This window comes from Rattus norvegicus, chromosome 18, assembly GCF_021556685.1.
Source record: "Rattus norvegicus strain SHRSP/BbbUtx chromosome 18, alternate assembly SHRSP_T2T, whole genome shotgun sequence".
NCBI lineage: Eukaryota > Metazoa > Chordata > Mammalia > Rodentia > Muridae > Rattus > Rattus norvegicus.
The window spans coordinates 16670001-16697020 of NC_141551.1; the positions used below are offsets into that span (position 1 = coordinate 16670001).

At 40.2% G+C, this 27020-nt stretch overlaps 1 protein-coding gene across 2 annotated transcripts in view; it reads right to left on the reverse strand.

Moving 5' to 3' along the window:
- The window catches only part of Tpgs2 (tubulin polyglutamylase complex subunit 2), a 57052-nt gene that overhangs the window by 18372 nt on the left and 11660 nt on the right, over positions 1-27020 (reverse strand). Inside the window, 1 exon segment of one of the 2 annotated variants that reach the window (NM_001014147.1) lies at positions 17980-18059. The exons of the other annotated variant lie outside the window; for it this stretch is intronic. Coding sequence (NP_001014169.2) covers positions 17980-18059 — 80 coding nt within the window. 2 annotated transcript variants of the gene reach the window in all.

Consider the following 27020-nt stretch of genomic DNA (forward strand, 5'->3'; position numbering starts at 1 on the left):
AGAGTCAAGAAAGAAAGAGAATTTCAGAATAAGAAAGAGAAATTCAGACCAATTTGTCTTATGAACATAGATGCAAAAAATATTCAATAAAATACTAGCAAACTGAATCCAGGAACACATCAAAAACATCATCCATCATAATCAAGTAGGGTTCATCCCAGGAATGAAGGGATGGTTCAATATATAAAAATCCACCAACACAGCCCACCACATAAACAGACAGAAAGGAAAAAAACACATGATCATCTCATTAGATTCTGAAAAAGCCTTCAACAAAATCCAAACCACTTCATGTTGAAAGTCTTAAAGATAGCAAGGATACAAGGCATATAACTAAACATAATAAAGCAATATTCAGCAAGCCAATAGCAAACATCAAATTAAATGAAGAGAAATTTAAAGCAATTCCACTAAAATCAGGAACAAGACAAGGCTGCCCACTCTCTCCCTTATCTATTCAATGTGATATTTGAAATCCTAGTCAGAGCAATAAGACAACTAAAGGAGATCAAGGGATACAAACTAGAAAGGAAGAACTGAAAGTGTTGCTATTTGCTGATGCTAGAATATTATATATAAATGGCACCCAAAACTCTACCTACAGCTGATAAACACTGTCAGGAAAGCGGCTGGATACAAACTAGCTCAATTTACCGTTTGTAGGGTAGCCACAAATAATACAAAATATCTTGGTGTAACTCTAACAAAGCAAGTGAAAGATATATATGACAAGAACGTCAAATCCCTGAAGAAAGAAACTGAAGAAGATATCAGAAGATGGAGAAAGATCTTGCATGCTTATGAACAGGTAGGATAAACAGTAAAAAAGGCCATCCCACCAAAAGCCATCTACAGATTCACTGCAATCCCCATCAAAATTCCAACTCAATTCTTCACAGACTTTGAAAGAGCTATTCTTAACTTCATATGGAAAAACAAAAAACCCAGGATTGCTAAAACAATCCTGAACAACAAAAGAACTTCTAGAAGCATCGCCATCCCTGACCCCAAGCTGTACTACAGAGCAATAGTAATAAAAACTGCACAGTATTCATATAGGGACAGTTGATCAACGGAATCGAATTGAAGACCCCAAAATAAACCCATATACCTATGGACACTTGATTTTTTTTTGGCAAAGAAAGCAAAACCATACAATGGGAAAAAGAAAGGATCTTCAGCAAATGGTGCTGGTCTAACTGATGTCTGTATGGAGAAGAATACAAGTGGACCCACATTTATCAACCTGCACAAAGCTCATGTCCAAGTAAATCAAAGACTCAACGTAAAACAGGTTACACTAAATCTAACAGAACAGAAATAGCCCTGAACACACTGGTACAGGAGACAGCTTCCTGAACAGAATACCAATGGTTCAGGCACTATCGACAATTAATAAATGAGACCTCAAATGGCCGAGAAACACTCAAAAGACACGGTCAACCTCCTTAGTCATCAGCGAAAGGCAAATAAGAACTACTCTGAGATTCCAGTTTACACCTGTCAGAATGGCTAAGATCAAAAACACAAGTGGTAGCCCATGCTGGCCAGGATGTGGAGCCAGGGGACTCCTCTATTGCTGGTGGGAGTACAAACTTGTACAATCACTTTGAAAATCAATTTGGTGCTTTCTCAGAAAACTGAGGATATGGGGAGTTTAAGGGGATGACCCGCACTTAGGTTCCTACCAGACACGGATAAAGAGACTGAAATGGCTACCTTCTGTAGCCAGGCAGGATTTCCAGAAGGGGGAAATCAATCTACCCACCAAACCTTTAATCCAAATTTTGTCTTGCCTATAACATAGTGCAGGGATAAAGACAGAGCAGAGACTGAAGGACAACCAACCAATTGCCGCCCCAACTTGGTACCCACTCCACGTGAGAGAGCCAAGTCCTGACACTATCAATGGTGCTCTGCTCTGCTTGCAGACAGGAACCTAGCTTAACTGTCTCCTGAGAGGCTTCATCCAGCAGCAGACAAAGGCAGATGCAAAGACGCGCAGCCAAATATCAGGTGGAGCCCGTGAAGCTTTGTGGAAGAGTCAGGAATAGAAGTGAGCAAGTTAGAGGGGAAAAAGATACCACAAGACGACGCACAGTGATACACTAACGCCTAATGACATACAACTGTACCCATAGATCAGTGCACCTCATTCAAGCCACATTAGAGATGCTTCCTCTTGTAGTAGATAGGAATTTACAGAGACCACGAGTGGGCAATGTAAAAGTAAGTGGAATTAATGGAAAACTTAAGTCTACACTATCCTCTTACATAATGGCTGATAGGTCCTGGCCTGGCCTTGAGGGTTGCTTTGCTACAAACCTTTCTGTCCCAGGCACCCGAGGTCCTGACAGGGCTTCAGTCCCATCCCTAGTTTTACTCAGTGGAGTTTCCAGGGAGATATTTTTAGGTGGCTCATCTGCCCTGGCCAGTGACCCAGTGACCCGACTGCAGCTATTTGAATTGCTCTTTCAGCCAACATGGAGTTTGCTTTTGGGGAGTGGGGGTGGGGAGAACAACCTACTACTTCAGAGGGCTTCTTCTCACAATGCATACCCACTCCTTTTCATTTTGCTTCCCACTTTTGGTGGTGGAGGGCAGAAAGGAAACACAGAGATAATGGGCAGAGAGTGAATGGAAGAGGGGCATATGAGAATCAAAGGAAGGATCTAAAGAAAGAAAGTCGAGCAGAGAGAAAGCCCTGAAGAACAGTGTCTGAATAGGAACTGACCAACAACACAGCACTAACATTTCAGTGCAACATGGATTCTCTATCACGGTTCTCTTGTTTCAATATTTTTTTTCTTCTGAGACTAACTACAAGTTTCTTTAAGCTACTCTAAAATGGAACCCATTAGAAGCTCTATTATTCTATCGTTTTGAGATATATCAGTTTTGGGAGCCATCAACTGGACTCCTAGGAACTCTTTATCAGAACTGTCTAAACTTTAAGGTGATGCCTAAGAGGTACCCACTGTCTCATGCTCACCTGTCTACTTCTACACAATCCTTATGCCACAGTTCCCTCTACTGTTGGAGTACTTTATCTGGGAAGGAGACAGGACAGCAAATACAATGGTGCAAAAGTGGATATTAATCCTGAAACAGGTGCTTGACCTTGCTAAGTTGACAACTTGAGTTTCTATTGCAACCACAGCCAAATAAAGGGTTGCTTATGAAGCCCACTAAGAAGGTACATGAAAGTATTACAACTAAGAAGACATTGTCTAAGGGTGGGTGGGGAGAGGGACAGTTCTCAAAAGCATTTTCAAAGTCCTTCCTAAGAAAAAGCAGGTTAGTTTACTGGAACCTTTTGAAGAGTATGGTAAGAGAATTTGGGGCCAAAGATGACTTAAGATTCAGAAGACAGGTAGCATAATCTGTCCTCCCTCAAAAAGTATGCAGTTAAAAAAATCACAAATTTGCCTTATCTGGGGTCAATGCATGCCTTACAGAGGCTCTGCTAGAGCTCAGCTAAGATAACCTTCAGGTCAACAGTGCCCTTAGGCTAACCTGGCAGGACTCAGAAGCAGAACAATTGGCAGGGAGTTCTTTGCAAAGGCAGCAAACTGGCTTCAGAGCTCTTACATGTGGTACCTTCTATCTTGAGATTCTGCAACAGTACCCACCTTAGGATGGCATATATACTTTTGTCTAATTCATACATTCATCCATCATTTAAACGTGTCTATTATGGCATTAGTACAGGTTGGGTACTAGAAACAGATAAATGAGCTAAGGCAGAGGAGGGTGGGTTATACATAGACGGCTAATGAAAACCCACCTATCTTTTTCCTTGACAGAACCGTCATTTATCTGGAAGGGCACTGTGTCCTATTAAATATTTGCTTTTTAAAACTGCTACAATCAGGGCTTCATATTAAGATGCAAACACAAGTTCAAAGAGGTTTTTGAGCAATCTTTTACTTTGCTGGTCAAAAGTGACAGATACAGAAGCAGCTTTTCTTACCGCTTTGGGCTCTAGGTGACAGGTGTCAGTTGAACAGTCATCAGTGCTGCCTAGCAAACTACCATCTATCTGGAGACTCAGACAGACAGACAGACAGAACATCAACAACAGTATTTCACTGGGTGTTTGAGGGTGGGTGAAATGCTGAAGAGCAAAGGGAAACACACTGGCATCTTTTGAGGGAACTAAGAACACATCTACCATCCATCTCTAGATCAATCTAAATGGATTGATTTGATAGGGACATGGTAATAAGCAGGGGCTTGTGGAAAAGCCTACTCACACCCCTAAAAGAGCTGGTGGCAATTGTAGTCTCTAAGCTTAGTCTGGGTAGCTCCTGACTACCTACCATATGCAATTGTACCCCAACAATACCCAGAGAAAGACTACTGCACAAACTGCTCCTCCCATCCAGGCTCCTGCTGAATAGCAATATTATGGGACCTTTCCTACCACGGGTACTGTGAAGTAACTAGGCAGCTGCCCTAGCAGCTTTAGGGACTTGATTGTTGACTCTTAGCCCCCCCCAAATAGCTTGGCTGCCACTCTGTGTGGCTCAACCTACAATGACCTTGCTTGGGAGGCAGAGAGGTGGCCTCACTCATTCACTGAGCTCTCAGGCATTGGTGAAACTGGTGGCAGGGAGCAGCTAAGCAGCATTCTCTGAGTGGCTTGGCTCAAGGAAGCCTAGAGAAAAAGACACAGTCGTTTTTCAACAGACAAGAAACAGCTGAGCACCCTGATCTCGGAAGCTTGACCTGCTGATGCCTTAAGAAGTAAAGGGAGGCCTTGCTCATCCACTCTTCCTGGAAAACAGCAGGGAAGCCTGTCTTGAGAAGTTGGCCCCAGATAACCTGTAGAAGATATCCTACAGCTCTTGAACACTGGTAGGTGGTTGGTCTGAGCCCACTGGATGTTCTACCTTGCAAGAATCTTTCCAATACTAACCATGTATCCACTGTTGGGTATGCTGGGATAGTACCTCACCATGTGTCCTACAAAAATTGACAGACATTGCATACCTAGCTGGGAACACTGTGTACTTAGAAGACCTGCATCGCAGATAGTGTGAGAATCCTGTAAATACTGAAGCCATTTTATAAAATATTAGTGGGAACAAGTGACAAACAAAAACAAAACAAAAATACCCACCTGACAAAGTGACACAAAAAGTATAAAACGAAACAAAGCAAAACAATAGTACCTTCTAGAAAACAACGTTTTAGGAATAGATCCTGAAGGAAAGAAAAGCAGTTTACTGCTTAAGCAGACACTTGCATGCTTTTAAAGGAAAATTTATAAGATACAGGATATGAATTAACAAAGAAATAACAATTATAAGCAGAAAACAAGGAATTCTGAAGTTAAAGAGCTAAGTAATACACTAAGAATCTCACCAGTGGAATAGATCAAGCAGGAGGAAGATTTCCAAGCTTGACTACAGATCTTTGAAACAATCCTAAGAAAGATTAAGAAATGGAAAAAAAAACCTTTAAAATTTATAAGTCACTATCAAGAGTATAAATTATTAAATGAGGAGTATTCAGAAGGGAGAGTCATAGAAAAATATGCAAGGAAATAATTATTGAAAATAATTGGCAATTAGAAAAGATGCCAAATCTTGTCTAGAAGTTCAAAGTCCTGCATAGCTACTGAGATTCTGGTCTAGGAAGTTCAAAGGCCCTAATGCAGTCGGTCTCAACCTTCCCAATGCTGCGGCCTTTTAATACAGTTTCTCACCTTACAGTGACGCCCAACCACAAAATGATTTTCATTGCTATTACATATCTGTAATTTTGTTGTTAGAAATTGTAATGTAAATATTTTTGGAGACAGAGGTTTATCAAAGGGGTCATGGCCCGGTTTGAGAACCTCTGCCCTAAGAGATTCCAACAAGACAAAAGTGAAATAACATGCTATGAAAAACTATCAACACCATAAGGAAAGAATTTTAAGAACAGAAACATGATCATTTTTACTGTACTACAGATGAACCCAGATTAGTTAGGCATACATCAGAGTATGCATGTCAGTGTTTCTAGACAGGAGACTAACTCTAAATGTCATGGGCAGTGTCCCATAAGATGAGGTAAGTGAGAAAGGAGAAAGACCACTAGCACAGGCAGTCTTCTTTTTATGTTTCCTGGCCACCATGATATAATCTGTTCTGTTTGCTATACCTTCCCTGCCACAATTGACTTAGACCTCCAAAACTGTAAGACAAACCTCAATTTTCTCCAATCTCAAACTAAAATAAAACCAGAAGGAGCCTAACTTCAGATTTCTTCAGAAGCCATACAAATAAGAAAAGAATGATATGTGCTCAGGGTTCTGGGAAGGAAGGAATTAAGGAAGGAAGGAAGGAAGGAAGGAAGGAAGGAAGGAAAGAAGGAAGGAAGGAAGGAACCAAAAGTACTGCACAAAGCCAAGATAGCTTTTAAATATTCAGAATTATTAAACCTAAGTAGAACCTGAGGGATTCATCACCACAAGACGACAAGAAACGCTCTAACTAGAACTGAAAGGATGATGTGACAGTTTTATTGACAACACACAGTCCAGAACACCCGAGGAGAGGATCTCAGCGAGGCTTGTGTGGATTATCTTCTCTGTGAGCACATCTGCAGGGGATTGATTGTCTTGATTGCGTATGATAAGTGATGTGCCCACTGTGGGGATCACCATGTCCTGGGCAGGGGACCTTGGAGTGTGTAGGTATAGAAAGGGAACCTAGCACAACTCAGCACGCATACCTTCATTTCTCTCTGCCCCTGACTGAGGATACCATTACATGCTTCAAGTTTCAGATTTGGCTTCCGTGCAATGAGAGGCTATGTGAAATGTGAGCTAAAATAAACCATTTCTCTCCTAAGAGAGATGTTTTAGTCAGGAGTCAATGCCAGAGCCAAAGAATGAAAACTAGGAGAGGTGATAACCACTTTCATGAAAACACATTGAAGTTACAGAAAAGAAAAAAACAAAACAAAACCAAAACCAACTCCTCTAAACCAATCAAATACCACCACCACCACAAAAACCCCACCAGAGCAGAAACACAAGAAAGAGAATGAATAAGAATCAACTATCATTAAGAGTAAATAGATCCCGGCCCGCAGCAGCTCTCTGCCCCCAGACCCTGTGAGAGAGAGACCCAACCGCCTGGTCAGGTGGGCACTCCTGAGGCTGCAGAGCGGAAGAGACCACCAACACTGCTCACCCCTGCCCACATCCCTGGCCCAAGAGGAAACTGTATAAGGCCTCTGGGCTCCCGTGGAGGAGGGCCCAGGAGCGACAGGACCCCTGTGCCTGAGACACCACCAGAACCAGAAGGAAACAGACCGGATAAACAGTTCTCTGCACCCAAATCCCGTGGGAGGGAGAGCTGAACCTTCAGAGAGGCAGACAAGCCTGGGAAACCAGAAGAGACTGCTCTCTGCACACACATCTCGGACGCCAGAGGAAAAAGCCAAAGACCATCTGGAACCCTGGTGCACTGAAGCTCCCGGAAACGGCGGCACAGGTCTTCCTGGTTGCTGCCGCTGCAGAGAGCCACGTGGGTAGCACCCCACGAGCGAACTTGAGCCTCGGGACCACAGGTAAGACCAACTTTTCTGCTGCAAGAAAGCTGCCTGGTGAACTCAAGACACAGGCCCACAGGAACAGCTGAAGACCTGTAGAGAGGAAAAACTACACGCCCAAAAGCAGAACACTCTGTCCCCATAACTGACTGAAAGAGAGGAAAACAGGTCTACAGCACTCCTGACACACAGGCTTATAGGACAGTCTAGCCACTGTCCGAAATAGCAGAACAAAGTAACACTAGAGATAATCTGATGGCGAGAGGCAAGCGCAGGAACCCAAGCAACAGAAACCAAGACTACATGGCACCATCGGAGCCCAATTCTCCCATCAAAACAAACATGGAATATCCAAACACACCAGAAAAGCAAGATCTAGTTCCAAAATCATTTTTGATCATGATGCTGGAGGACTTCAAGAAAGACGTGAAGAACTCCCTTAGAGAACAAGTAGAAGCCTACAGAGAGGAATCGCAAAAATGCCTGAAAGAATCGCAAAAATCCCTGAAAGAATTCCAGGAAAACATAAATAAACAAGTAGAAGCCCATAGAGAGGAGACACAAAAATCCCTGAAAGAATTCCAGGAAAACATAAATAAACAAGTAGAGGCCCATAGAGAGGAGACACAAAAATCCCTGAAAGAATTCCAGGAAAACACAATCAAACAGTTGAAGGAATTAAAAATGGAAATAGAAGCAATCAAGAAAGAACACATGGAAACAACCCTGGATATAGAAAACCAAAAGAAGAGACAAGGAGCTGTAGATACAAGCTTCACCAACAGAATACAAGAGATGGAAGAGAGAATCTCAGGAGCAGAAGATTCCATAGAAATCATTGACTCAACTGTCAAAGATAATGTAAAGCGGAAAAGGCTACTGGTCCAAAACATACAGGAAATCCAGGACTCAATGAGAAGATCAAACCTAAGGATAATAGGTATAGAAGAGAGTGAAGACTCCCAGCTCAAAGGACCAGTAAATATCTTCAACAAAATCATAGAAGAAAACTTCCCTAACCTAAAAAAAGAGATACCCATAGACATACAAGAAGCCTACAGAACTCCAAATAGATTGGACCAGAAAAGAAACACCTCCCGTCACATAATAGTCAAAACACCAAACGCACAAAATAAAGAAAGAATATTAAAAGCAGTAAGGGAAAAAGGTCAAGTAACATATAAAGGGAGACCTATCAGAATCACACCAGACTTCTCGCCAGAAACTATGAAGGCCAGAAGACACTGGACTGATGTTATACAGACCCTAAGAGAACACAAATGCCAGCCCAGATTACTGTATCCAGCAAAACTCTCAATTAACATTGATGGAGAAACCAAGATATTCCATGACAAAACCAAATTTACACAATATCTTTCCACAAATCCAGCACTACAAAGGATAATAAATGGTAAAGCCCAACATAAGGAGGCAAGCTATACCCTAGAAGAAGCAAGAAACTAATCGTCTTGGCAACAAAACAAAGAGAATGAAAGCACACAAACATAACCTCACATCCAAATATGAATATAACGGGAAGCAATAATCACTATTCCTTAATATCTCTCAATATCAATGGCCTCAACTCCCCAATAAAAAGACATAGATTAACAAACTGGATACACAACGAGGACCCTGCATTCTGCTGCCTACAGGAAACACACCTCAGAGACAAAGACAGACACTACCTCAGAGTGAAAGGCTGGAAAACAACTTTCCAAGCAAATGGTCAGAAGAAGCAAGCTGGAGTAGCCATTCTAATATCAAATAAAATCAATTTCCAACTAAAAGTCATCAAAAAAGATAAGGAAGGACACTTCATATTCATCAAAGGAAAAATCCACCAAGATGAACTCTCAATCCTAAATATCTATGCCCCAAATACAAGGGCACCTACATACGTAAAAGAAACCTTACTAAAGCTCAAAGCACACATTGCACCTCACACAATAATAGTGGGAGATTTCAACACACCACTCTCATCAATGGACAGATCATGGAAACAGAAATTAAACAGTGATGTCGACAGACTAAGAGCAGTCATGAGCCAAATGGACTTAACGGATATTTATAGAACATTCTATCCTAAAGCAAAAGGATATACCTTCTTCTCAGCTCCTCATGGTACTTTCTCCAAAATTGACCATATAATTGGTCAAAAAACGGGCCTCAACAGGTACAGAAAGATAGAAATAATCCCATGCGTGCTATCGGACCACCACGGCCTAAAACTGGTCTTCAATAACAATAAGGGAAGAATGCCCACATATACGTGGAAATTGAACAATGCTCTACTCAATGATAACCTGGTCAAGGAAGAAATAAAGAAAGAAATTAAAAACTTTTTAGAATTTAATGAAAATGAAGGTACAACATACCCAAACTTATGGGACACAATGAAAGCTGTGCTAAGAGGAAAACTCATAGCGCTGAGTGCCTGCAGAAAGAAACAGGAAAGAGCATATGTCAGCAGCTTGACAGCACACCTAAAAGCTCTAGAACAAAAAGAAGCAAATACACCCAGGAGGAGTAGAAGGCAGGAAATAATCAAACTCAGAGCTGAAATCAACCAAGTAGAAACAAAAAGGACCATAGAAAGAATCAACAGAACCAAAAGTTGGTTCTTTGAGAAAATCAACAAGATAGATAAACCCTTAGCCAGACTAACGAGAGGACACAGAGAGTGCGTCCAAATTAACAAAATCAGAAATGAAAAGGGAGACATAACTACAGATTCAGAGGAAATTCAAAAAATCATCAGATCTTACTATAAAAACCTATATTCAACAAAACTTGAAAATCTTCAGGAAATGGACAATTTCCTAGACAGATTCCAGGTATCGAAGTTAAATCAGGAACAGATAAAACAGTTAAACAACCCCATAACTCCTAAGGAAATAGAAGCAGTCATTAAAGGTCTCCCAACCAAAAAGAGCCCAGGTCCAGATGGGTTTAGTGCAGAATTCTATCAAACCTTCATAGAAGACCTCATACCAATATTATCCAAACTATTCCACAAAATTGAAACAGATGGAGCACTACTGAATTCCTTCTACGAAGCCACAATTACTCTTATACCTAAACCACACAAAGACACAACAAAGAAAGAGAACTTCAGACCAATTTCCCTTATGAATATCGATGCAAAAATACTCAATAAAATTCTGGCAAACCGAATTCAAGAGCACATCAAAACAATCATCCACCATGATCAAGTAGGCTTCATCCCAGGCATGCAGGGATGGTTTAATATACGGAAAACCATCAACGTGATCCATTATATAAACAAACTGAAAGAACAGAACCACATGATCATTTCATTAGATGCTGAGAAAGCATTTGACAAAATTCAACACCCCTTCATGATAAAAGTCCTGGAAAGAATAGGAATTCAAGGCCCATACCTAAACATAGTAAAAGCCATATACAGCAAACCAGTTGCTAACATTAAACTAAATGGAGAGAAACTTGAAGCAATCCCACTAAAATCAGGGACTAGACAAGGCTGCCCACTCTCTCCCTACTTATTCAATATAGTTCTTGAAGTTCTAGCCAGAGCAATCAGACAACAAAAGGAGATCAAGGGGATACAGATCGGAAAAGAAGAGGTCAAAATATCACTATTTGCAGATGATATGATAGTATATTTAAGTGATCCCAAAAGTTCCACCAGAGAACTACTAAAGCTGATAAGCAACTTCAGCAAAGTGGCTGGGTATAAAATTAACTCAAATAAATCAGTTGCCTTCCTCTATACAAAAGAGAAACAAGCCGAGAAAGAAATTAGGGAAATGACACCCTTCATAATAGACCCAAATAATATAAAGTACCTCGGTGTGACTTTAACCAAGCAAGTAAAAGATCTGTACAATAAGAACTTCAAGACACTGAGGAAAGAAATTGAAGAAGACCTCAGAAGATGGAAAGATCTCCCATGCTCATGGATTGGCAGGATTAATTTAGTAAAAATGGCCATTTTACCAAAAGCAATCTACAGATTCAATGCAATCCCCATCAAAATACCAATCCAATTCTTCAAAGAGTTAGACAGAACAATTTGCAAATTCATCTGGAATAACAAAAAACCCAGGATAGCTAAAGCTATCCTCAACAATAAAAGGACTTCAGGGGGAATCACTATCCCTGAACTCAAGCAGTATTACAGAGCAATAGTGATAAAAACTGCATGGTATTGGTACAGAGACAGACAGATAGACCAATGGAATAGAATTGAAGACCCAGAAATGAACCCACACACATATGGTCACTTGATTTTTGACAAAGGAGCCAAAACCATCCAATGGAAAAAAGATAGCATTTTAGGCAAATGGTGCTGGTTCAACTGGAGGGCAACATGTAGAAGAATGCAGATCGATCCATGCTTATCACCCTGTACAAAGCTTAAGTCCAAGTGGATCAAGGACCTCCACATCAAACCAGACACACTCAAACTAATAGAAGAAAAACTAGGGAAGCATCTGGAACACATGGGCACTGGAAAAAATTTCCTGAACAAAACACCAATGGCTTATGCTCTAAGATCAAGAATCGACAAATGGGATCTCATAAAACTGCAAAGCTTCTGTAAGGCAAAGGACACTGTGGTTAGGACAAAACGGCAACCAACAGATTGGGAAAAGATCTTTACCAATCCTACAACAGATAGAGGCCTTATATCCAAAATATACAAAGAACTCAAGAAGTTAGACCGCAGGGAAACAAATAACCCTATTAAAAAATGGGGTTCAGAGCTAAACAAAGAATTCACAGCTGAGGAATGCCGAATGGCTGAGAAACACCTAAAGAAATGTTCAACATCTTTAGTCATAAGGGAAATGCAAATCAAAACAACCCTGAGATTTCACCTCACACCAGTGCGATTGGCTAAGATCAAAAACTCAGGTGACAGCAGATGCTGGCGAGGATGTGGAGAAAGAGGAACACTCCTCCATTGTTGGTGGGATTGCAGACTGGTAAAACCATTCTGGAAATCAGTCTGGAGGTTCCTCAGAAAATTGGACATTGAACTGCCTGAGGATCCAGCTATACCTCTCTTGGGCATATACCCAAAAGATGCCTCAACATATAAAAGAGACACGTGCTCCACTATGTTCATCGCAGCCTTATTTATAATAGCCAGAAAATGGAAAGAACCCAGATGCCCTTCAACAGAGGAATGGATACAGAAAATGTGGTACATCTACACAATGGAATATTACTCAGCTATCAAAAACAATGAGTTTATGAAATTCGTAGGCAAATGGTTGGAACTGGAAAATATCATCCTGAGTGAGCTAACCCAATCACAGAAAGACATACATGGTATGCACTCATTGATAAGTGGCTATTAGCCCAAATGCTTGAATTACCCTAGATCCCTAGAACAAACGAAATTCAAGACGGATGATCAAAATGTGAATGCTTCACTCCTTCTTTAAATGAGGAAAAAGAATACCCTTGGCTGGGAAGGGAGAGGCAAAGATTAAAACAGAGACTGAAGGAACACCCATTCAGAGCCTGCCCCACATGTGGCCCATACATATACAGCCACCCAATTGGACAAGATGGATGAAGCAAAGAAGTGCAGACCGACAGGAGCCGGATGTAGATTGCTCCTGAGAGACACAGCCAGAATACAGCAAATACAGAGGCGAATGCCAGCAGCAAACCACTGAACTGAGAATAGGTCCCCCGTTGAAGGAATCAGAGAAAGAACTGGAAGAGCTTGAAGGGGCTCGAGACCCCAAAAGTACAACAATGTCAAGCAACCAGAGCTTCCAGGGACTAAGCCACTACCTAAATACTATACATGGACTGACCCTGGACCCTGACCCCATAGGTAGCAATGAATATCCTAGTAAGAGCACCAGTGGAAGGGGAAGCCCTGGGTCCTGCTAAGACTGAACCCCCAGTGAACTAGACTATGGGGGGAGGGCGGCAATGGGGGGAGGGTTGGGAGGGGGACACCCATAAGGAAGGGGAGGGGGGAGGGGGATGTTTGCCCAGAAACCGGGAAAGGGAATAACACTTGAAATGTATATAAGAAATACTCAAGTTAATAAAAAAAAAAAAAAGTAAAAAAAAAAAAAAAGAGTAGATAACCAAGCCATAGAATGGACAACAGAAGATAAAAAGTCATAGGCTCTGGAAAAATAGCAGGGAAAAAACAAAACAGCAACAATGTCTTCTTTTAAATTTTTTTCTCATGTTACTTTTATTTTTTATTGGTTATTTTATATTTTTGGATTTCAAATGTTATGCCCCTCATCAAACCCTTATCCCATCCTCCCTCTCCCCATCTCTCTCTCTCTCTTTAAAATAAATTTTTTTATTAGATATCCATATTTACACTTCAAATGTTATTCCCTTTCCCGGTTTCCTGTCCATAAGTCTGCATCCCCACCCCCTCTCCCATACAGGAATTCCCCCCCCTCCATCTCTTTTACTCTTTCCGACATTCCCCTGCACTGGGGGTACACCCTTGGCAGAACCAAGGGCTTCCCCTTCCACTGGTGCCCCAACAAGGATATTCTCTGCTACATTTGCAGTTGGAGCCCTGGGTCAGTCCATGTATAGTCTTTAGGTAGTGGCTTAGTCCCTGGAAGCTCTGGTTGGTTGGCATTGTTGTTCATATGGGGTCTCGAGCCCCTTCAAGCTCTTCCAGTCCTTTCTCTGAATCCTTCAACAGGAATCCCGTTCTCAGTTCAGTGGTTTGCTGCTGGCATTCACCTACGTATTAGACATGCTCTGGATGTGTCTCTCAGGAGAGATCTATATCTGGTTCCTGTCAGCCTGCACTTTTTAGCTTCATCAATCTTATCTAGTTTTGGTGGCTGTATATATATGGGCCACATGTGGGGCAGGCTCTGAATGGCCATTCCTTCAGTCGCTGCTCTAAACTTTGCTCCATATCTCCTCCTATGGATATTTTTTTCCACTTTCAAGAAGGAGCCGGAGCATCTGCATTTTGGTTATCCTCCTTCTTGAGCTTCCTGTGGTCTGTGGATTGCATCTTGGGTAATTTGAGCTTTTGGGCTAATATCCACTTTATTGATGAGTGCATACCAAGTGTGTTTTTCTGTGATTGAGTTACCTCACTCAGGATAATATTTTCTAGTTCATTCCATTTGCCTGTGAATTTCATGAAGTCATTGTTTTTGATAGCTGAGTAATATTCCATTGTGTATATGTACCACATTTTCTGTATCCATTCCTCTGTTGAAGGACATCTGGGTTCTTTCCAGCTTCTGGCTATTATAAATAAGGCTGCTATGAACATAGTGGAGCACGTGTCTTTATTGTATGTTGAATCATCTTTTGGGTATATGCCCAAGAGAGGTATAGCTGGGTCCTCAGGTAGTTCAATGTCCAACTTTCTGAGGAACCTCCAGATTGATTTCCAGAATGGTTGTACCAGTCTGCAATCCCACCAACAATGGAGGGGTGTTCCTCTTTCTCCACATCTTTGCCAGCATTTCCTGTCATCTGAGGTTTTGATCTTAGCCATTCTGACTGGTGTGAGGTGGAATCTCAGGGTTGTTTTGATTTGCATTTCCCTGATGACTAAGGATGTTGAACATTTCTTTAGGTGCTTTTTGGCCCTTGATATTCCTTAGCTGAGAATGTTTTGTTTAGCTCTGTACCCCATTTTTAATGGTGTTATTTGTTTCTCTGGAGTCTAACTTTTTGAGTTCTTTGTATATTTTCAATATTAGCCCTCTATCTGTTGTAGGATTGGTAAAGATCTTTTCCCAATCCGTTGGTTGCCATTTTGTCCTAACCACAGTGTCCTTTGCCTTACAGAAGCTTTGTGGTTTTATGAGGTCCCATTTGTCGATTCTTGATCTTAGAGCATAAGCCATTGGTGTTTTGTTCAGGAAATTTGTTCCCCAGTGCCCATGTGTTCGAGACTCTTCCCCACATTGACAGTCTGTTTCAACCTAAAGCTGCAGAAAACCACTCTTCTTATTAGCACATGAAACATTCTATATGGAAAGTAGGATAAGCTATCAAACACATTTATGATATTTGAAAAAAATTCTGACTACAATGGAATAAAAGTGGAGATCAGTACGAGGAACTTAAGAATATAGAAATATATCAGTTAAACAGCATTCTCTTCAGTGAACACTGAATCAATAAGGAAGTATAAAAGAAATGCAAACATTTCTTAAAACAAAGATAAAGTAAAAATTTAAATATATTAATAACCAATCTTAAAAGGTATAAAAGTAGTACTAAGAGAGACAGTTATACCAGTACACAGACACACACACACACGCACACACAGACACACACACAGACACACACACAGACACACACACAGACACACACACACACACACACACACACACACACACGACTTCAAATACATGCCCTAATAATACAACCAAGAAACTAGAAAATCCAATAAAAAAGAATTTGTGGAAGAAATTTATAACCTACCAAAAAAAAATTAGAACCAGAGAGGTTTTATGGTTCTAGGAGGTGGAGAAAACCTGAGTAGACCAATAATGAGTAAGGCTAGAGGAGTAATGCGTCTTTTAACAAAGACGACTCAGGAATGAATGTCTTTATTGCGGACCTTACCAAATACATAAGGAAAAACTAATAGCATTTCTCTCAAACTATTCCAATGTAGTGAAAAGAGGCAACCTTCCAAATTCATTTACAAAGACAGCACCACTCTGATACTGAAAACAGACAAGGAAATGATGTGACCGAGTGGTGTGAAGAGGAAGAGAGGCTGTTTGTAGCTGGATGAAGAGTAACCAGGAGATGAAAGGTGGAAGTCACTTAGAGCAGGGCTTGGAAAACTACAGCACATGTGACCTGTCATGTCACTTTTTTTTTGTCATATCACAGGGCTTTTCTGTCTAGCCCTGGGTATCCTGGAGCTCATGCTGTATGTAGACCAGACTGGCCATGAATTCAGAGGGCTGCCTGCTTCTACCTTCTCAGTGTTGGGCTTAAAGTCATGCACCACCATGCTCTGCTGTCCCTTCATTTTTGTCTAAAACAATATTTCCTCAGTATGCACTTGCATTTCAGTACTGCTGATGTCCGCTTTCAATGCTCTCATACCAGAACTGAGTTGCTGTGACAGACTGGAATGCCACAGAGACTAAACTATCATTTGTTCCTTTAACAGAAAATACTTCCTGAACCCTGACAGGTTTCCTTGCTTTGCCTGCAAAGGAGCAAATGAGTAAACAGGAAGGTAGAAAGAGAAGCAAACTGAACGTTTTGCTTTGTTTTATTTAGATTTCAAAGCACTTAGCAAGCCCCTAGAAGAGGCTGCCAGTGTACTGAAGAGGGAGGAAATGGCACTGACCAGAGAGTAACTGAAGGGGGAGGAAGTGACACTGACCAGAGAGTAACTGAAGGGGGAGTGACACTGACCAGAGAGTAACTGAAGGGAGAGGAAGTGACACTGACCAGAGAGTAACTGAAGAGGGAGGAAGTGACACTGACCAGAGAGTAACTGAAGGGGGAGGAAGTGACACTGACCAGAGAGTAACTGAAGAGGGAGGAAGTGACACTGACCAGAGAGTAACTGAAGGGGGAGGAAGTGACACTGACCAGAGAGTAACTGAAGGGGGAGGAAATGGCACTGACCAGAGAGTAACTGAAGAGGGAGGAAATGGCACTGACCAGAGAATAACTGAAGAGGGAGGAAATGGCTCACTGACGAGAGGAAGTGCTTAGGAGGTGGAGGAGGCTGTCACTTGCTCTGTGGTAAAACACTTACCATAAATTCACAGCAGGAGCGTGTGAGGGTAGATCTGCAAGGCAACTTAGAATCTATGGCCATACTCTACTCCTGAAAAGAAAGCAATCTTTTGCCAAACTCTGAACTGTAGTTCAATTATCAGCACACTGCACAGGAGAGTCTAGCCAATCAAGAACTGTCAGGGACTCTGCAACCATGCAACGTCACCAAGATGCGTAAAAATAATGCCACTCTCCTGCACCGGGATGCTGTGAAAATTAAGAGGCAGAGTCCTTCATTATATCTGAACCATGAAAAGTTCTGTTAATGAAAAGCATTAAGTCTGAATAACCACCAGAGGGAAACTAGTTAGAATCAGCCATAGATCTGGTTAGTAGCTTCCTGCACCACTTACCCATTTTCTGTCTAGCACGATGCATAGTACTAGGCATCTTTTTCTTCCATGGTTGGACTTATAATTTCTTGTGTGTGCACGTACACGCACACGTGTACAGTATCACAGTGTGTTAACACCCACTGCTTCCATAGGCTACCAGGGAGCAGAGGAGACGCTTTGCTAGGAAAAGTGGAATGGAATAACAGGCAGCTGTGATCTGACATAAGAATAAGTGTCTTGTTCTCATCATTCCTTCCCAGGCACATTTATGTTGACTTTTCTTTTTTGGGAGATGAAAATTCTACATAGAAACACTCACCTGTTCCCATGAAGAAATCATATGACGCTCAGCAGGCAGCTTTTCTATTATGCTCACCTCTGTCACACCTGGGGAAGATTCTAGAAGTAAAACAGAGTTCAAGCTGTAATTGGCTCAGTCACATTTTGTGCTTTATGTTGGTTTAGTGTTGATGACTGCTCTATGGCTATCCAATCTCTCTGATGAATGTTTACCTGTAAGCAAAGAAAAGGACTGAGCCCTCAAAGCCCAGTACCATAACTTTGGAGGAAACAGCATAACCCGAAGGAAGACCATCACCAGAACCACTACAACCCTCAACATTGATGTAGTTGAACAAAGTACAGGGATTCTAAGCTTTCAGTGATTTCACACTGGACTTCTTGGCCACTATCCAAGGATTTGGTCCTTACGGTTATAAAGAATGAGGAGCAGCACCACTTTAACTTTCTATAGAAACTAAGACCCGTCCAGGAGTGCCGACGCATCACTAATCCAGCACTCAGGAATCAGAGGACGGCAGGCAGACATCAGTGAGACAGAGGCCAATATGGTCCACATGGCAAGTTCCAGGACAATCAGGAGTACACAGAAGACTATCTCAAAATGTCAGAAAACAACAACATAAAATAAAGACTTGACTTCTAACATTTCTTTTCTAAATAAAATTTGTCTCCTGAATATAGCATTCTCCTTGATGGCGTTCAGGATTTTAAAAACTGGTCTAAGCCAGGCATGGTGTACCAACATCTATTGGAAGTGTTTGCCAGACGGAGGGATTGGATCTACCAGAGGTAGAGGCTACACTGTGTTAGTGAGTTCCAGGAAAGCACAGGCCGTATAGCAAAACAATGTCAAGATAAATACATGCAAGACTGGAGGTGAGGAGAGGACACAGTAGGAGGATCCATAAAACAAAGGAAAACAAAACAATACACTGCCAGCCAACTAGCAGAAAGATAAAAAGAAATGATTCAACCCTTACCACTTTCACAGTGCTCTGCTAACATCCTTAATTTCAAACTGTAGGCCTCTAGAATTCTGAGTCCATTCATATATAGATCACTCTTGCTAGCAGTGATCTCTAATTTTTGTGATACCATGGCCCATGCAATATAAGGTAAATACTACATGTTTACATTTTACATACTGTTTTTTAAAATATGGAATCTATGCATAATATCAACAAAACTTTAATGAGTTTTTGATTTGCACATATATGTGTGTATGGTATGCACATGAATGTGTGTCTAAGCTCAAGGTTGACTTTAGGAGTCTTCTTTGACCACTTTTTACCTCATTCATTGAAGCAAAAGTCTTTCAGTTGAAGCAAAGCTCTCTGATATGGGCGAGTATATCTAGTCAACTTGTGCCAAGGACCCCACCTCCACCTTCCAAGTGCTGGAATTATAGGTGGGCTGCCACGCCCAGCTGACATTTATGTGGATTCTGTGAACTCAAATTCTGTTCTTCATGCTTGTACTACAAGATTAAACCACATGACCATCTCTCCAGACCCTGAGTTTTAAAATCTCTAGGAATGGGACATTCTTCTAATACAAGTTTATGTGGATGACTGATCCTATTATTATGCTAGGGCCCTTTCTAAGGATCATGAACATTTCTCCAAGTTGTCAGAAAACTCAAAACTTGAAATGCAGCAACAGATCAAAGTAGGAACTAAGAATTCAGAACTTGACAAGTTCTAGTCTCTACGTAGTCAGTAAATACATGAACAGAGATGAGTCTTCATTTTCCTCTGACTTTAGTAAGACAAATTACTACTGCTTTCTTTTGCAGAAGAAGCAAAAATTGAAGTGTTTTTGAAAAGCTAAAAATTACTATAGAATTACATATTTCTTTTCTAGTTTTAACGTTCTAAGATACCAAAAGTATGGTGCTAAAGTTGAAAAACGTGGATGAATCTTTCAACATCCCTGGAATTTGGGAGGGAAGATGCTATCTATTCCTTTGGTGGGAGTTGTATAGTCATGTAATTTAGCTATTCAAATGGGGTAGTCTGGGGTCTAAGGTTGTAAGAAGACACACAATTACCCACTGTTTAAACTCCGTGCGGGCACTCAGTCTAAAGTTGGGTGGTATCAATTCATTCCTTCTTTGCAAGCTCATACCACGTCTCCCCTGCAAGGTGGTCTTTCCACCTTCTTGAATTTGGAGTTGGTTTTGCTATTGCTCCAACCAATAAAACCAATAAAGACCAGCTATGGCAGTTTTAGACTTGAACTTTAAGACAACAGAATATTCTCCTTTTTCTTTCTTTGAATCCAGAGCCACCATACAATAAACCCAAGCCATTCTTCTGATAACAAAGCAAAGAAGAACATTGGGGGTGGGCAATAGAAGAAGAACACTGCTCTCTGCCCTCACTCCCATGGAACTAAGCAGACAGTGGTGGAACACCCTGCTTTCCTCCTTCCTATAGACCTCCTCAGATCCTTCTCCTAGCTCATTCCCATGCCTAAGTGTGATCTCTGAATACCTAGAAGCACAGCTTACCTGGAACCTCCTGTGGCCATAGCTATCAGGATCCCAGAACAACTTCCTAACAGGGAACACACAGCTATTACATTGTCCTAAAAACCAGAAAGGCTAACAGAAACAGAGGAACAAAACATCCACTTGGAAAGGACAAGACCAGATTTTCACCACCTAGTTTTACAACCTTTCAAAACCCAGATGGCTTAAAACATGGTCAATAACAGCTAGGACAATTTATGTTGCCACCAGAACCTAGCAATCTTGCCACAGGAGATTCTGGGTATTGGAGCATAGCTGAAATACAAGAAAAAAAACCGTAAAATAGCCTCTATGAATAGGACAGAGGTCCCTAAAGAGGAAATGAATAAATCCCTTAAAGAAAAATATGGAAACACAAAAATGGAAGGAAATGACTAAAACATTCAAGATCTGAGAGTGGAAATACAATCAAAAATAAAACCCAATTTGTGAGGAATCTTGAAATGAAAAATTTAGGAATGTGAAAAGGAACCTCAGAGACAACCTCAGAAGACAAGAGATGGAAGAAAGAATCTCTGGCATTGAAGAAACAATAGAAAAAGTGGATACCTCAGTCAATTGTTAAATTAAAAAAAAAAAGTCCTGGCACAATACATCCAGGAAATTTAGGACACTATGAAAAGACCAATTCTAATATGGATAGAGAAAGGAGCAGCATCCCAGATAAAAGGTGTGGAAAACATTCTTAACATAATCATAGAAGAAAATTTAACTAACCTAAAGAAGAAGATGCCAAGATACAAGGATTATACAGAACACCAAATAGACTGGACCAGAAAAGAAAATCCTCTCAGCCACAAATATTAAACATACAGAATAAATAAAGACTATTAAAAGCTATGATGGAAAAAGGCCAAATAACATATAAAGGCAGGCCTTTATTATATGAATAACGCCTGACTTCTCAGTGGAGACTCTTAAAACCTAGAAGGGCCTGGATAGCTGTATTTCATACTCGAAGAGACCAGCTCAGACTACTATAGTCAGCAAAACGTATAATATCAGTAGTGGAGAGAACAAGACATTCCACTATAGGAGAAATGCAGTGGCCTCTGCATAAATGCCAGGGGCCTTGCAGCCACAAAGGCAACTCCTGCAGGAGGACCTAATTGAAGACTAAGACACCAAGGACTGCTGACACAGACAATGCCAGCCAATCAGGAACTGCTGCTTGAAAGAGATGCTTGCTTGGAACCAATGGGACGCACGCAGGCAGAGGGTATAATCCCAGTGGATTATTAAATGACCTGTGTCAGTGTTCATAAGACTTTGCTATAGTGTTCTCACCTGCTTCAGGAGTCTGTGCCTTTGATTCAGCACCACCTCATCTCCAACCCAAGGGCAAGTAGGATCGGGTAGCAGGTAGTCCAGGGCACAGGCAGCATTTCACTAAATAAAACTAAATTTAAACAATAAATCGATTTCTACAAATCTATCCCCACAGAAGGCACTAGAAGAAAAACTGCAACCTAAAGAGGTTAACTACTGCTCTAGTTGGTGCTGTGAACATGAGAGAGCAGGGCCTAAAAGTGGGGCAGACTAAAGTCTCATGCAATGGACAACTTTATTCAGAGCATCAGACAATATATACTCTGAGGTTAAGAAAAGTCACCTGAGTAAAGTTTACAATCATAAGGACAAGCCACATGTGGCACAGGCATGTTTTTCCATAGGGGCACATAAACAAATAACCAAAAGCCAGTTGTACATAATCTGAAGGAGAACACATTACTATCTGCTACATTTGGAAAGGGCATGAAAACACATTCTAAGAACGACCCATGTTATGAAGGAACAGAGATTACAAGACTTGTTTACTTGGAATTTTCTCACAACATCTCAGCTTAATTCATAAACTGTTGTTCCAACTGTTAACTACACCCAAGAAAATACAGGGAATAAATAATCCCAGACCAACTAATCAAAAGAGGAAAACACACATACACAAGCATGCTCAGGAGCAAACATAATAAAACAACAGGAACACTGCTTATTCTCTCTTGTTAACTCTCAGTGTCAATGGTCTCAATTCCCCAGTAAAAAGACAGAAACTAATAGACTGGATATAAAAACAGGATCCATCATTCTACTGCATCCAAGAAACACAGCTCAACATCAAGGACAGTCATCACTTCGGGGCAAAAGGATGGAAAAAACTACAAGCAAATGAACCTAAAACCCAAGCTGGTGCAGCCATTTTAATAACTGACAATAATTGACAAAAATTAGATGATATAGGGAAGGACCCTACATACTCATCAATGGAAAAAAAAATCTATCCAGAGGATGTTGCAATTCTGAACATCTAGTCACCAAACACAAGGACATCCAAGTTCATAAAAGAAACACAGTTTAAATCACATATTGACTGTCCCACTGATAGTGGGAGACTTTAATACCCCACTCTCACTAATACACAACTTATCTAGACAAAAATTAAACAGAGAAATGCTGGAGCTAAACCAAAGAGATCTAACAGATATTTATAGAACATTTCACCCAACCACAAGAGTATACCTCCTCTGATCTCATGAACTTTCTTCAAAAGTGGCCACATAGTCAAACACCAAGCAAGTCTAAACAAAATAGAAATAATTCTCTGCATCCTATCAGACCACCATGGATTACAGGTGTATTAGCAACAACAGAAAAACAAAAACAAAAAAGAAAGAAATAAAGAAAGAAGAAAACTTACAAAGCCATGGAAACCAAACTTATTCTCTCTACTTAATGAAAAATGAGTCAAGACAGAAATAAAGAAATTAAAGACTTTCTAGAATTCGATGAAAATGAATGCACAACATATCCAAACTTATGAGACGCAATGAAGGGGGTGCTAAGAGGCCCGTTCATAGCACTAAGTGCCTACATTAACAAAACAAAACTGTAGAGATTTTGTACTAGAAAATTAACGGAATATCTGAACATTCTAGAATAAAAAGAAAAAATTACACCCAAAAGTAGTAGACAGAAAAAATAATTAGACAGAAAAAAAAGATCAAACCCAGCATGAAATCTATAAAATATAATCAATACAAAAGAATCAATGAACTAAAGTGTTGGATTCTTTGAGAAAAATCGGTAAAATCAAAATACCTTTATCCAAATTAATTTAAAAGCAGAGAGAATATCTAAATTAAGAAAATTGGAAATGAAAAGGTGGATAGAATAACAGACACCCAGGAAATTCAGAGAATTATAAGGACACACTTCAAAAACCTCCACAACATTGGAAAATCTAAAAGAAATAAAAAATTACCAAATCACTAATCAAGATCAGATAAATAATTGAAATAGTCTTACAACCCCTAGTGAAATAGAAGCAGTCATTAAAAGTCTCCCAAACAAAAAAGTTCAGGGCCAGGTGGTTTTAGCATAGAATTCTACCAGACTTGTAAAGAAGAGTTAATGTCAAATACTCCTCAAATTATTTCACAAGATAGAGACAGAAGAAACCTCCATTTCATGAGGCTACAGTCACCTTGATACACAAACCACATAAAGACTCAACAACAACAACAACAAAAAAATACATTTACAGACCAATTTCCCATATAAACAGTGATGCATAAATACTCAATAAAATACTTACAAACCAAATCCAAGAACATATCAAAAAGACATCCACTATGATCAATCAGGCTTTATTCCAGAGATAGAAGAATGGTTTAATATATGAAAATAAACAAATGTAATCTACCATATAAACAAAGTAAAAGAACAAAACAAAACACATGATTATCTCATCAGAAAAGGCCTTTGACAAAATCCAACATCCATGTATGATAAAAGTCCTTGAGAGATTAGGGATAAAAGGGACAAATCTCAAAAAAAAGGACGTTTACAAGAAGACCACAGTCAACATTCATATGAATGCAGGAAATCAAAGCATTTCCACTAAAACTAGGAGCAAGCTTTTGTCCACTCTCTCTATACCTATTCAACATAGTACTTGGAAGTCTTCGCTAGAGCAATAAGAGAACTGGAGGAGATCAAAGGGACACAAACTGGAAAGGAAGAAGTCAAAGTATGATTATTGGCAGATGATATGATAGTATACACAATGATCCTAAAAGTTCCACTGGGAAACCCTATATCTTATAAACACTTTCTGCAAAGTAGGGGGATAAAGAAATCAGTAGCCTTCCAATATAGGTATGACAAATGGACTGAAAAACAATCAGAAAAGCAACTTTCACAATAGCCTCAAATGATATAAAATACCTTGAGGGAACCAAACAAGTGAAAGACTTGTAGGATAAAAACTTTAAGACAATGAAGAAAGAAACTGAAGAAGATATGACCAAATCTATCATGTTCAATTATCAGTAGAATTAACATAGTAAGAGTGGATATCCTACCAAAAGCTGTCTACAGGTTCAATGCAAGCCTCATTAAAATTGCAATACAAGTCTTTACTGATCTTGAAAGAACAATTTTCACCTTCATATGGAAACACAGAAAACTCAAGATACCCAAAACAATCCTGGATGACAAAAGATACGCAGGAGAAATCACCATTCCCAATGTCAAGTTGTACTACAAACCCAAAGTAATGAAAATGGCATAGTATTGGCATAAAAATAGACATGTTGACCAATGACACTGAATTGGTCATATTCTGGATATAAACTATCCAGAAATGCACACTGGAAAACTTGTGCTGGTCCCAATGGGTGGCTGTATCCAAACAGATCCATACCTATCACACTGCACAAAACTCAATACCATAAAGACCTTAACAAATGACCAGATACATTAAACCTACTAGAAGAGAAAGAGGGGAATAGCCTTAAAATCTTTGGCACAGGAAAAGACTTTCTGAACAGAATAACATTAGTACAGGCACTAAGATCAACAATTAAGATACAGAACTTCAGGAAACTGAAAAATCATCGCAAGGCAAAGAATACTATCATTTGGGCAAAGTGGCAGCCTAAGGAATGAGAAAAAATTCTTACCAACTACACAGCCAATAGAGGCCTAATATCCAAAATATATAAAGAATTTGAAAAACTAAATGTTAAAAAAAACAAATAACCCAATTAAAGAATGTGGTAGCAGTCAGGGGCAGGAACCTGCTGGGTCCAGTCAGTGCCTAGAACTGAACTGGTCACACAGTTCCATGCACCCAAATCCCATGGGGGAGAGAGCTGGACCCTCAGAAGTACAGACACTGCTGAGAAATCAGAGGAGACTACTCTCTGCCCACATTCCTGACCCAAGAGGAAATTGCCTAGTGCCATCTGTGCCCCCTGGGCACAGGGACCTAGGAGCAGTCAGGGGCAGGACGCTTCAGGTTTCTGCCTGCATCAGGAGCACCTACACACCTGAGAGTAGAGCTCTCTCTTCCCAGATCTGGCTGAAAGAAAACAGGTCTACAGGAATGCTGACACACAGGCCTACAGGAGGGTCAAGCCACTGTCAGAGACAGCAAGACAAGCTAACACGAGAGACAACCTGATGGTGAGAGGCAAGCCCAGGAACCTAAGCAACAGAAACCAAGACTACTTGGCATCATCAAAGCCCAGCTCTCCCACTAAAGCAAACACTGAATATACAACACATCAGAAAAGCAAGATTTAGATATAAAAATCACAGTTTATGATGATGATGGAGGACTTTAAGAAGAATATAAATAATTCCCTTAAAGTAATATAGGACAACACATGTAAACAAGTAGACGCCTTTAAAGAGTAAACACAAAAATCCCTTAAAGAATTACAGGAAAACACAACCAAACAGGTGAAAGAATTGAACAAAACCATCCAGGATTTAAAAATGGAAATAGAAACAATAAAGAAAGCACAAAGGGAGACAACCCTGGAGATAGAAACTTAGGGAAGAGATTAGGAGTCATAGATGCAAGCAACATAAAAAGAATACAAGAGATAGAAGAGAGAATCTCAGGGGCAGAAGATACCAATAGAAAATATCAATACAACTGTCAAAGATAATGTAAAATGCAAAAAGCTCCTAACAAAAAACATCCAGAAAATCCAGGACACCATGAGAAGATCAAACCTAAGGATAATAGGTATAGATGAGAGTGAACACTCCAAACTTAAAAGGCCAGTAAATATCTTCAGAAAAATTATAAAAGAAAACTTCCCTAACCTAAAGAAAGAGATGCCCTTAAACATACAAGAAGCATATAGAACTCCAAATAAATTGGAACAGAAAAGAAATTCCTGTCACAAAACACTAATTGCACAAAACAAAGAAAGAATATTAAAAGAAGTAAGGGAAAAAGGTAAAGTAACATATAAAGGCAGACCTATTAAGAATTACACCAGACTTCTCACTAGAGAATATGAAAGTCAGAAGATCCTGGGCAGATGTCATACAGACCCTAAGAGAACACAAATGCCATCTCAGGCTACTATATCCAGCAAAACTCTCAATTAACATAGATTGAGAAACCAAGATATTCCAGGACGAAACCAAATTTACACGTCCTTCTACAAATCCAGCCCTACAAAGGATAATAGATGAAAAACTCCAACACAAGGAGGGAAACCATA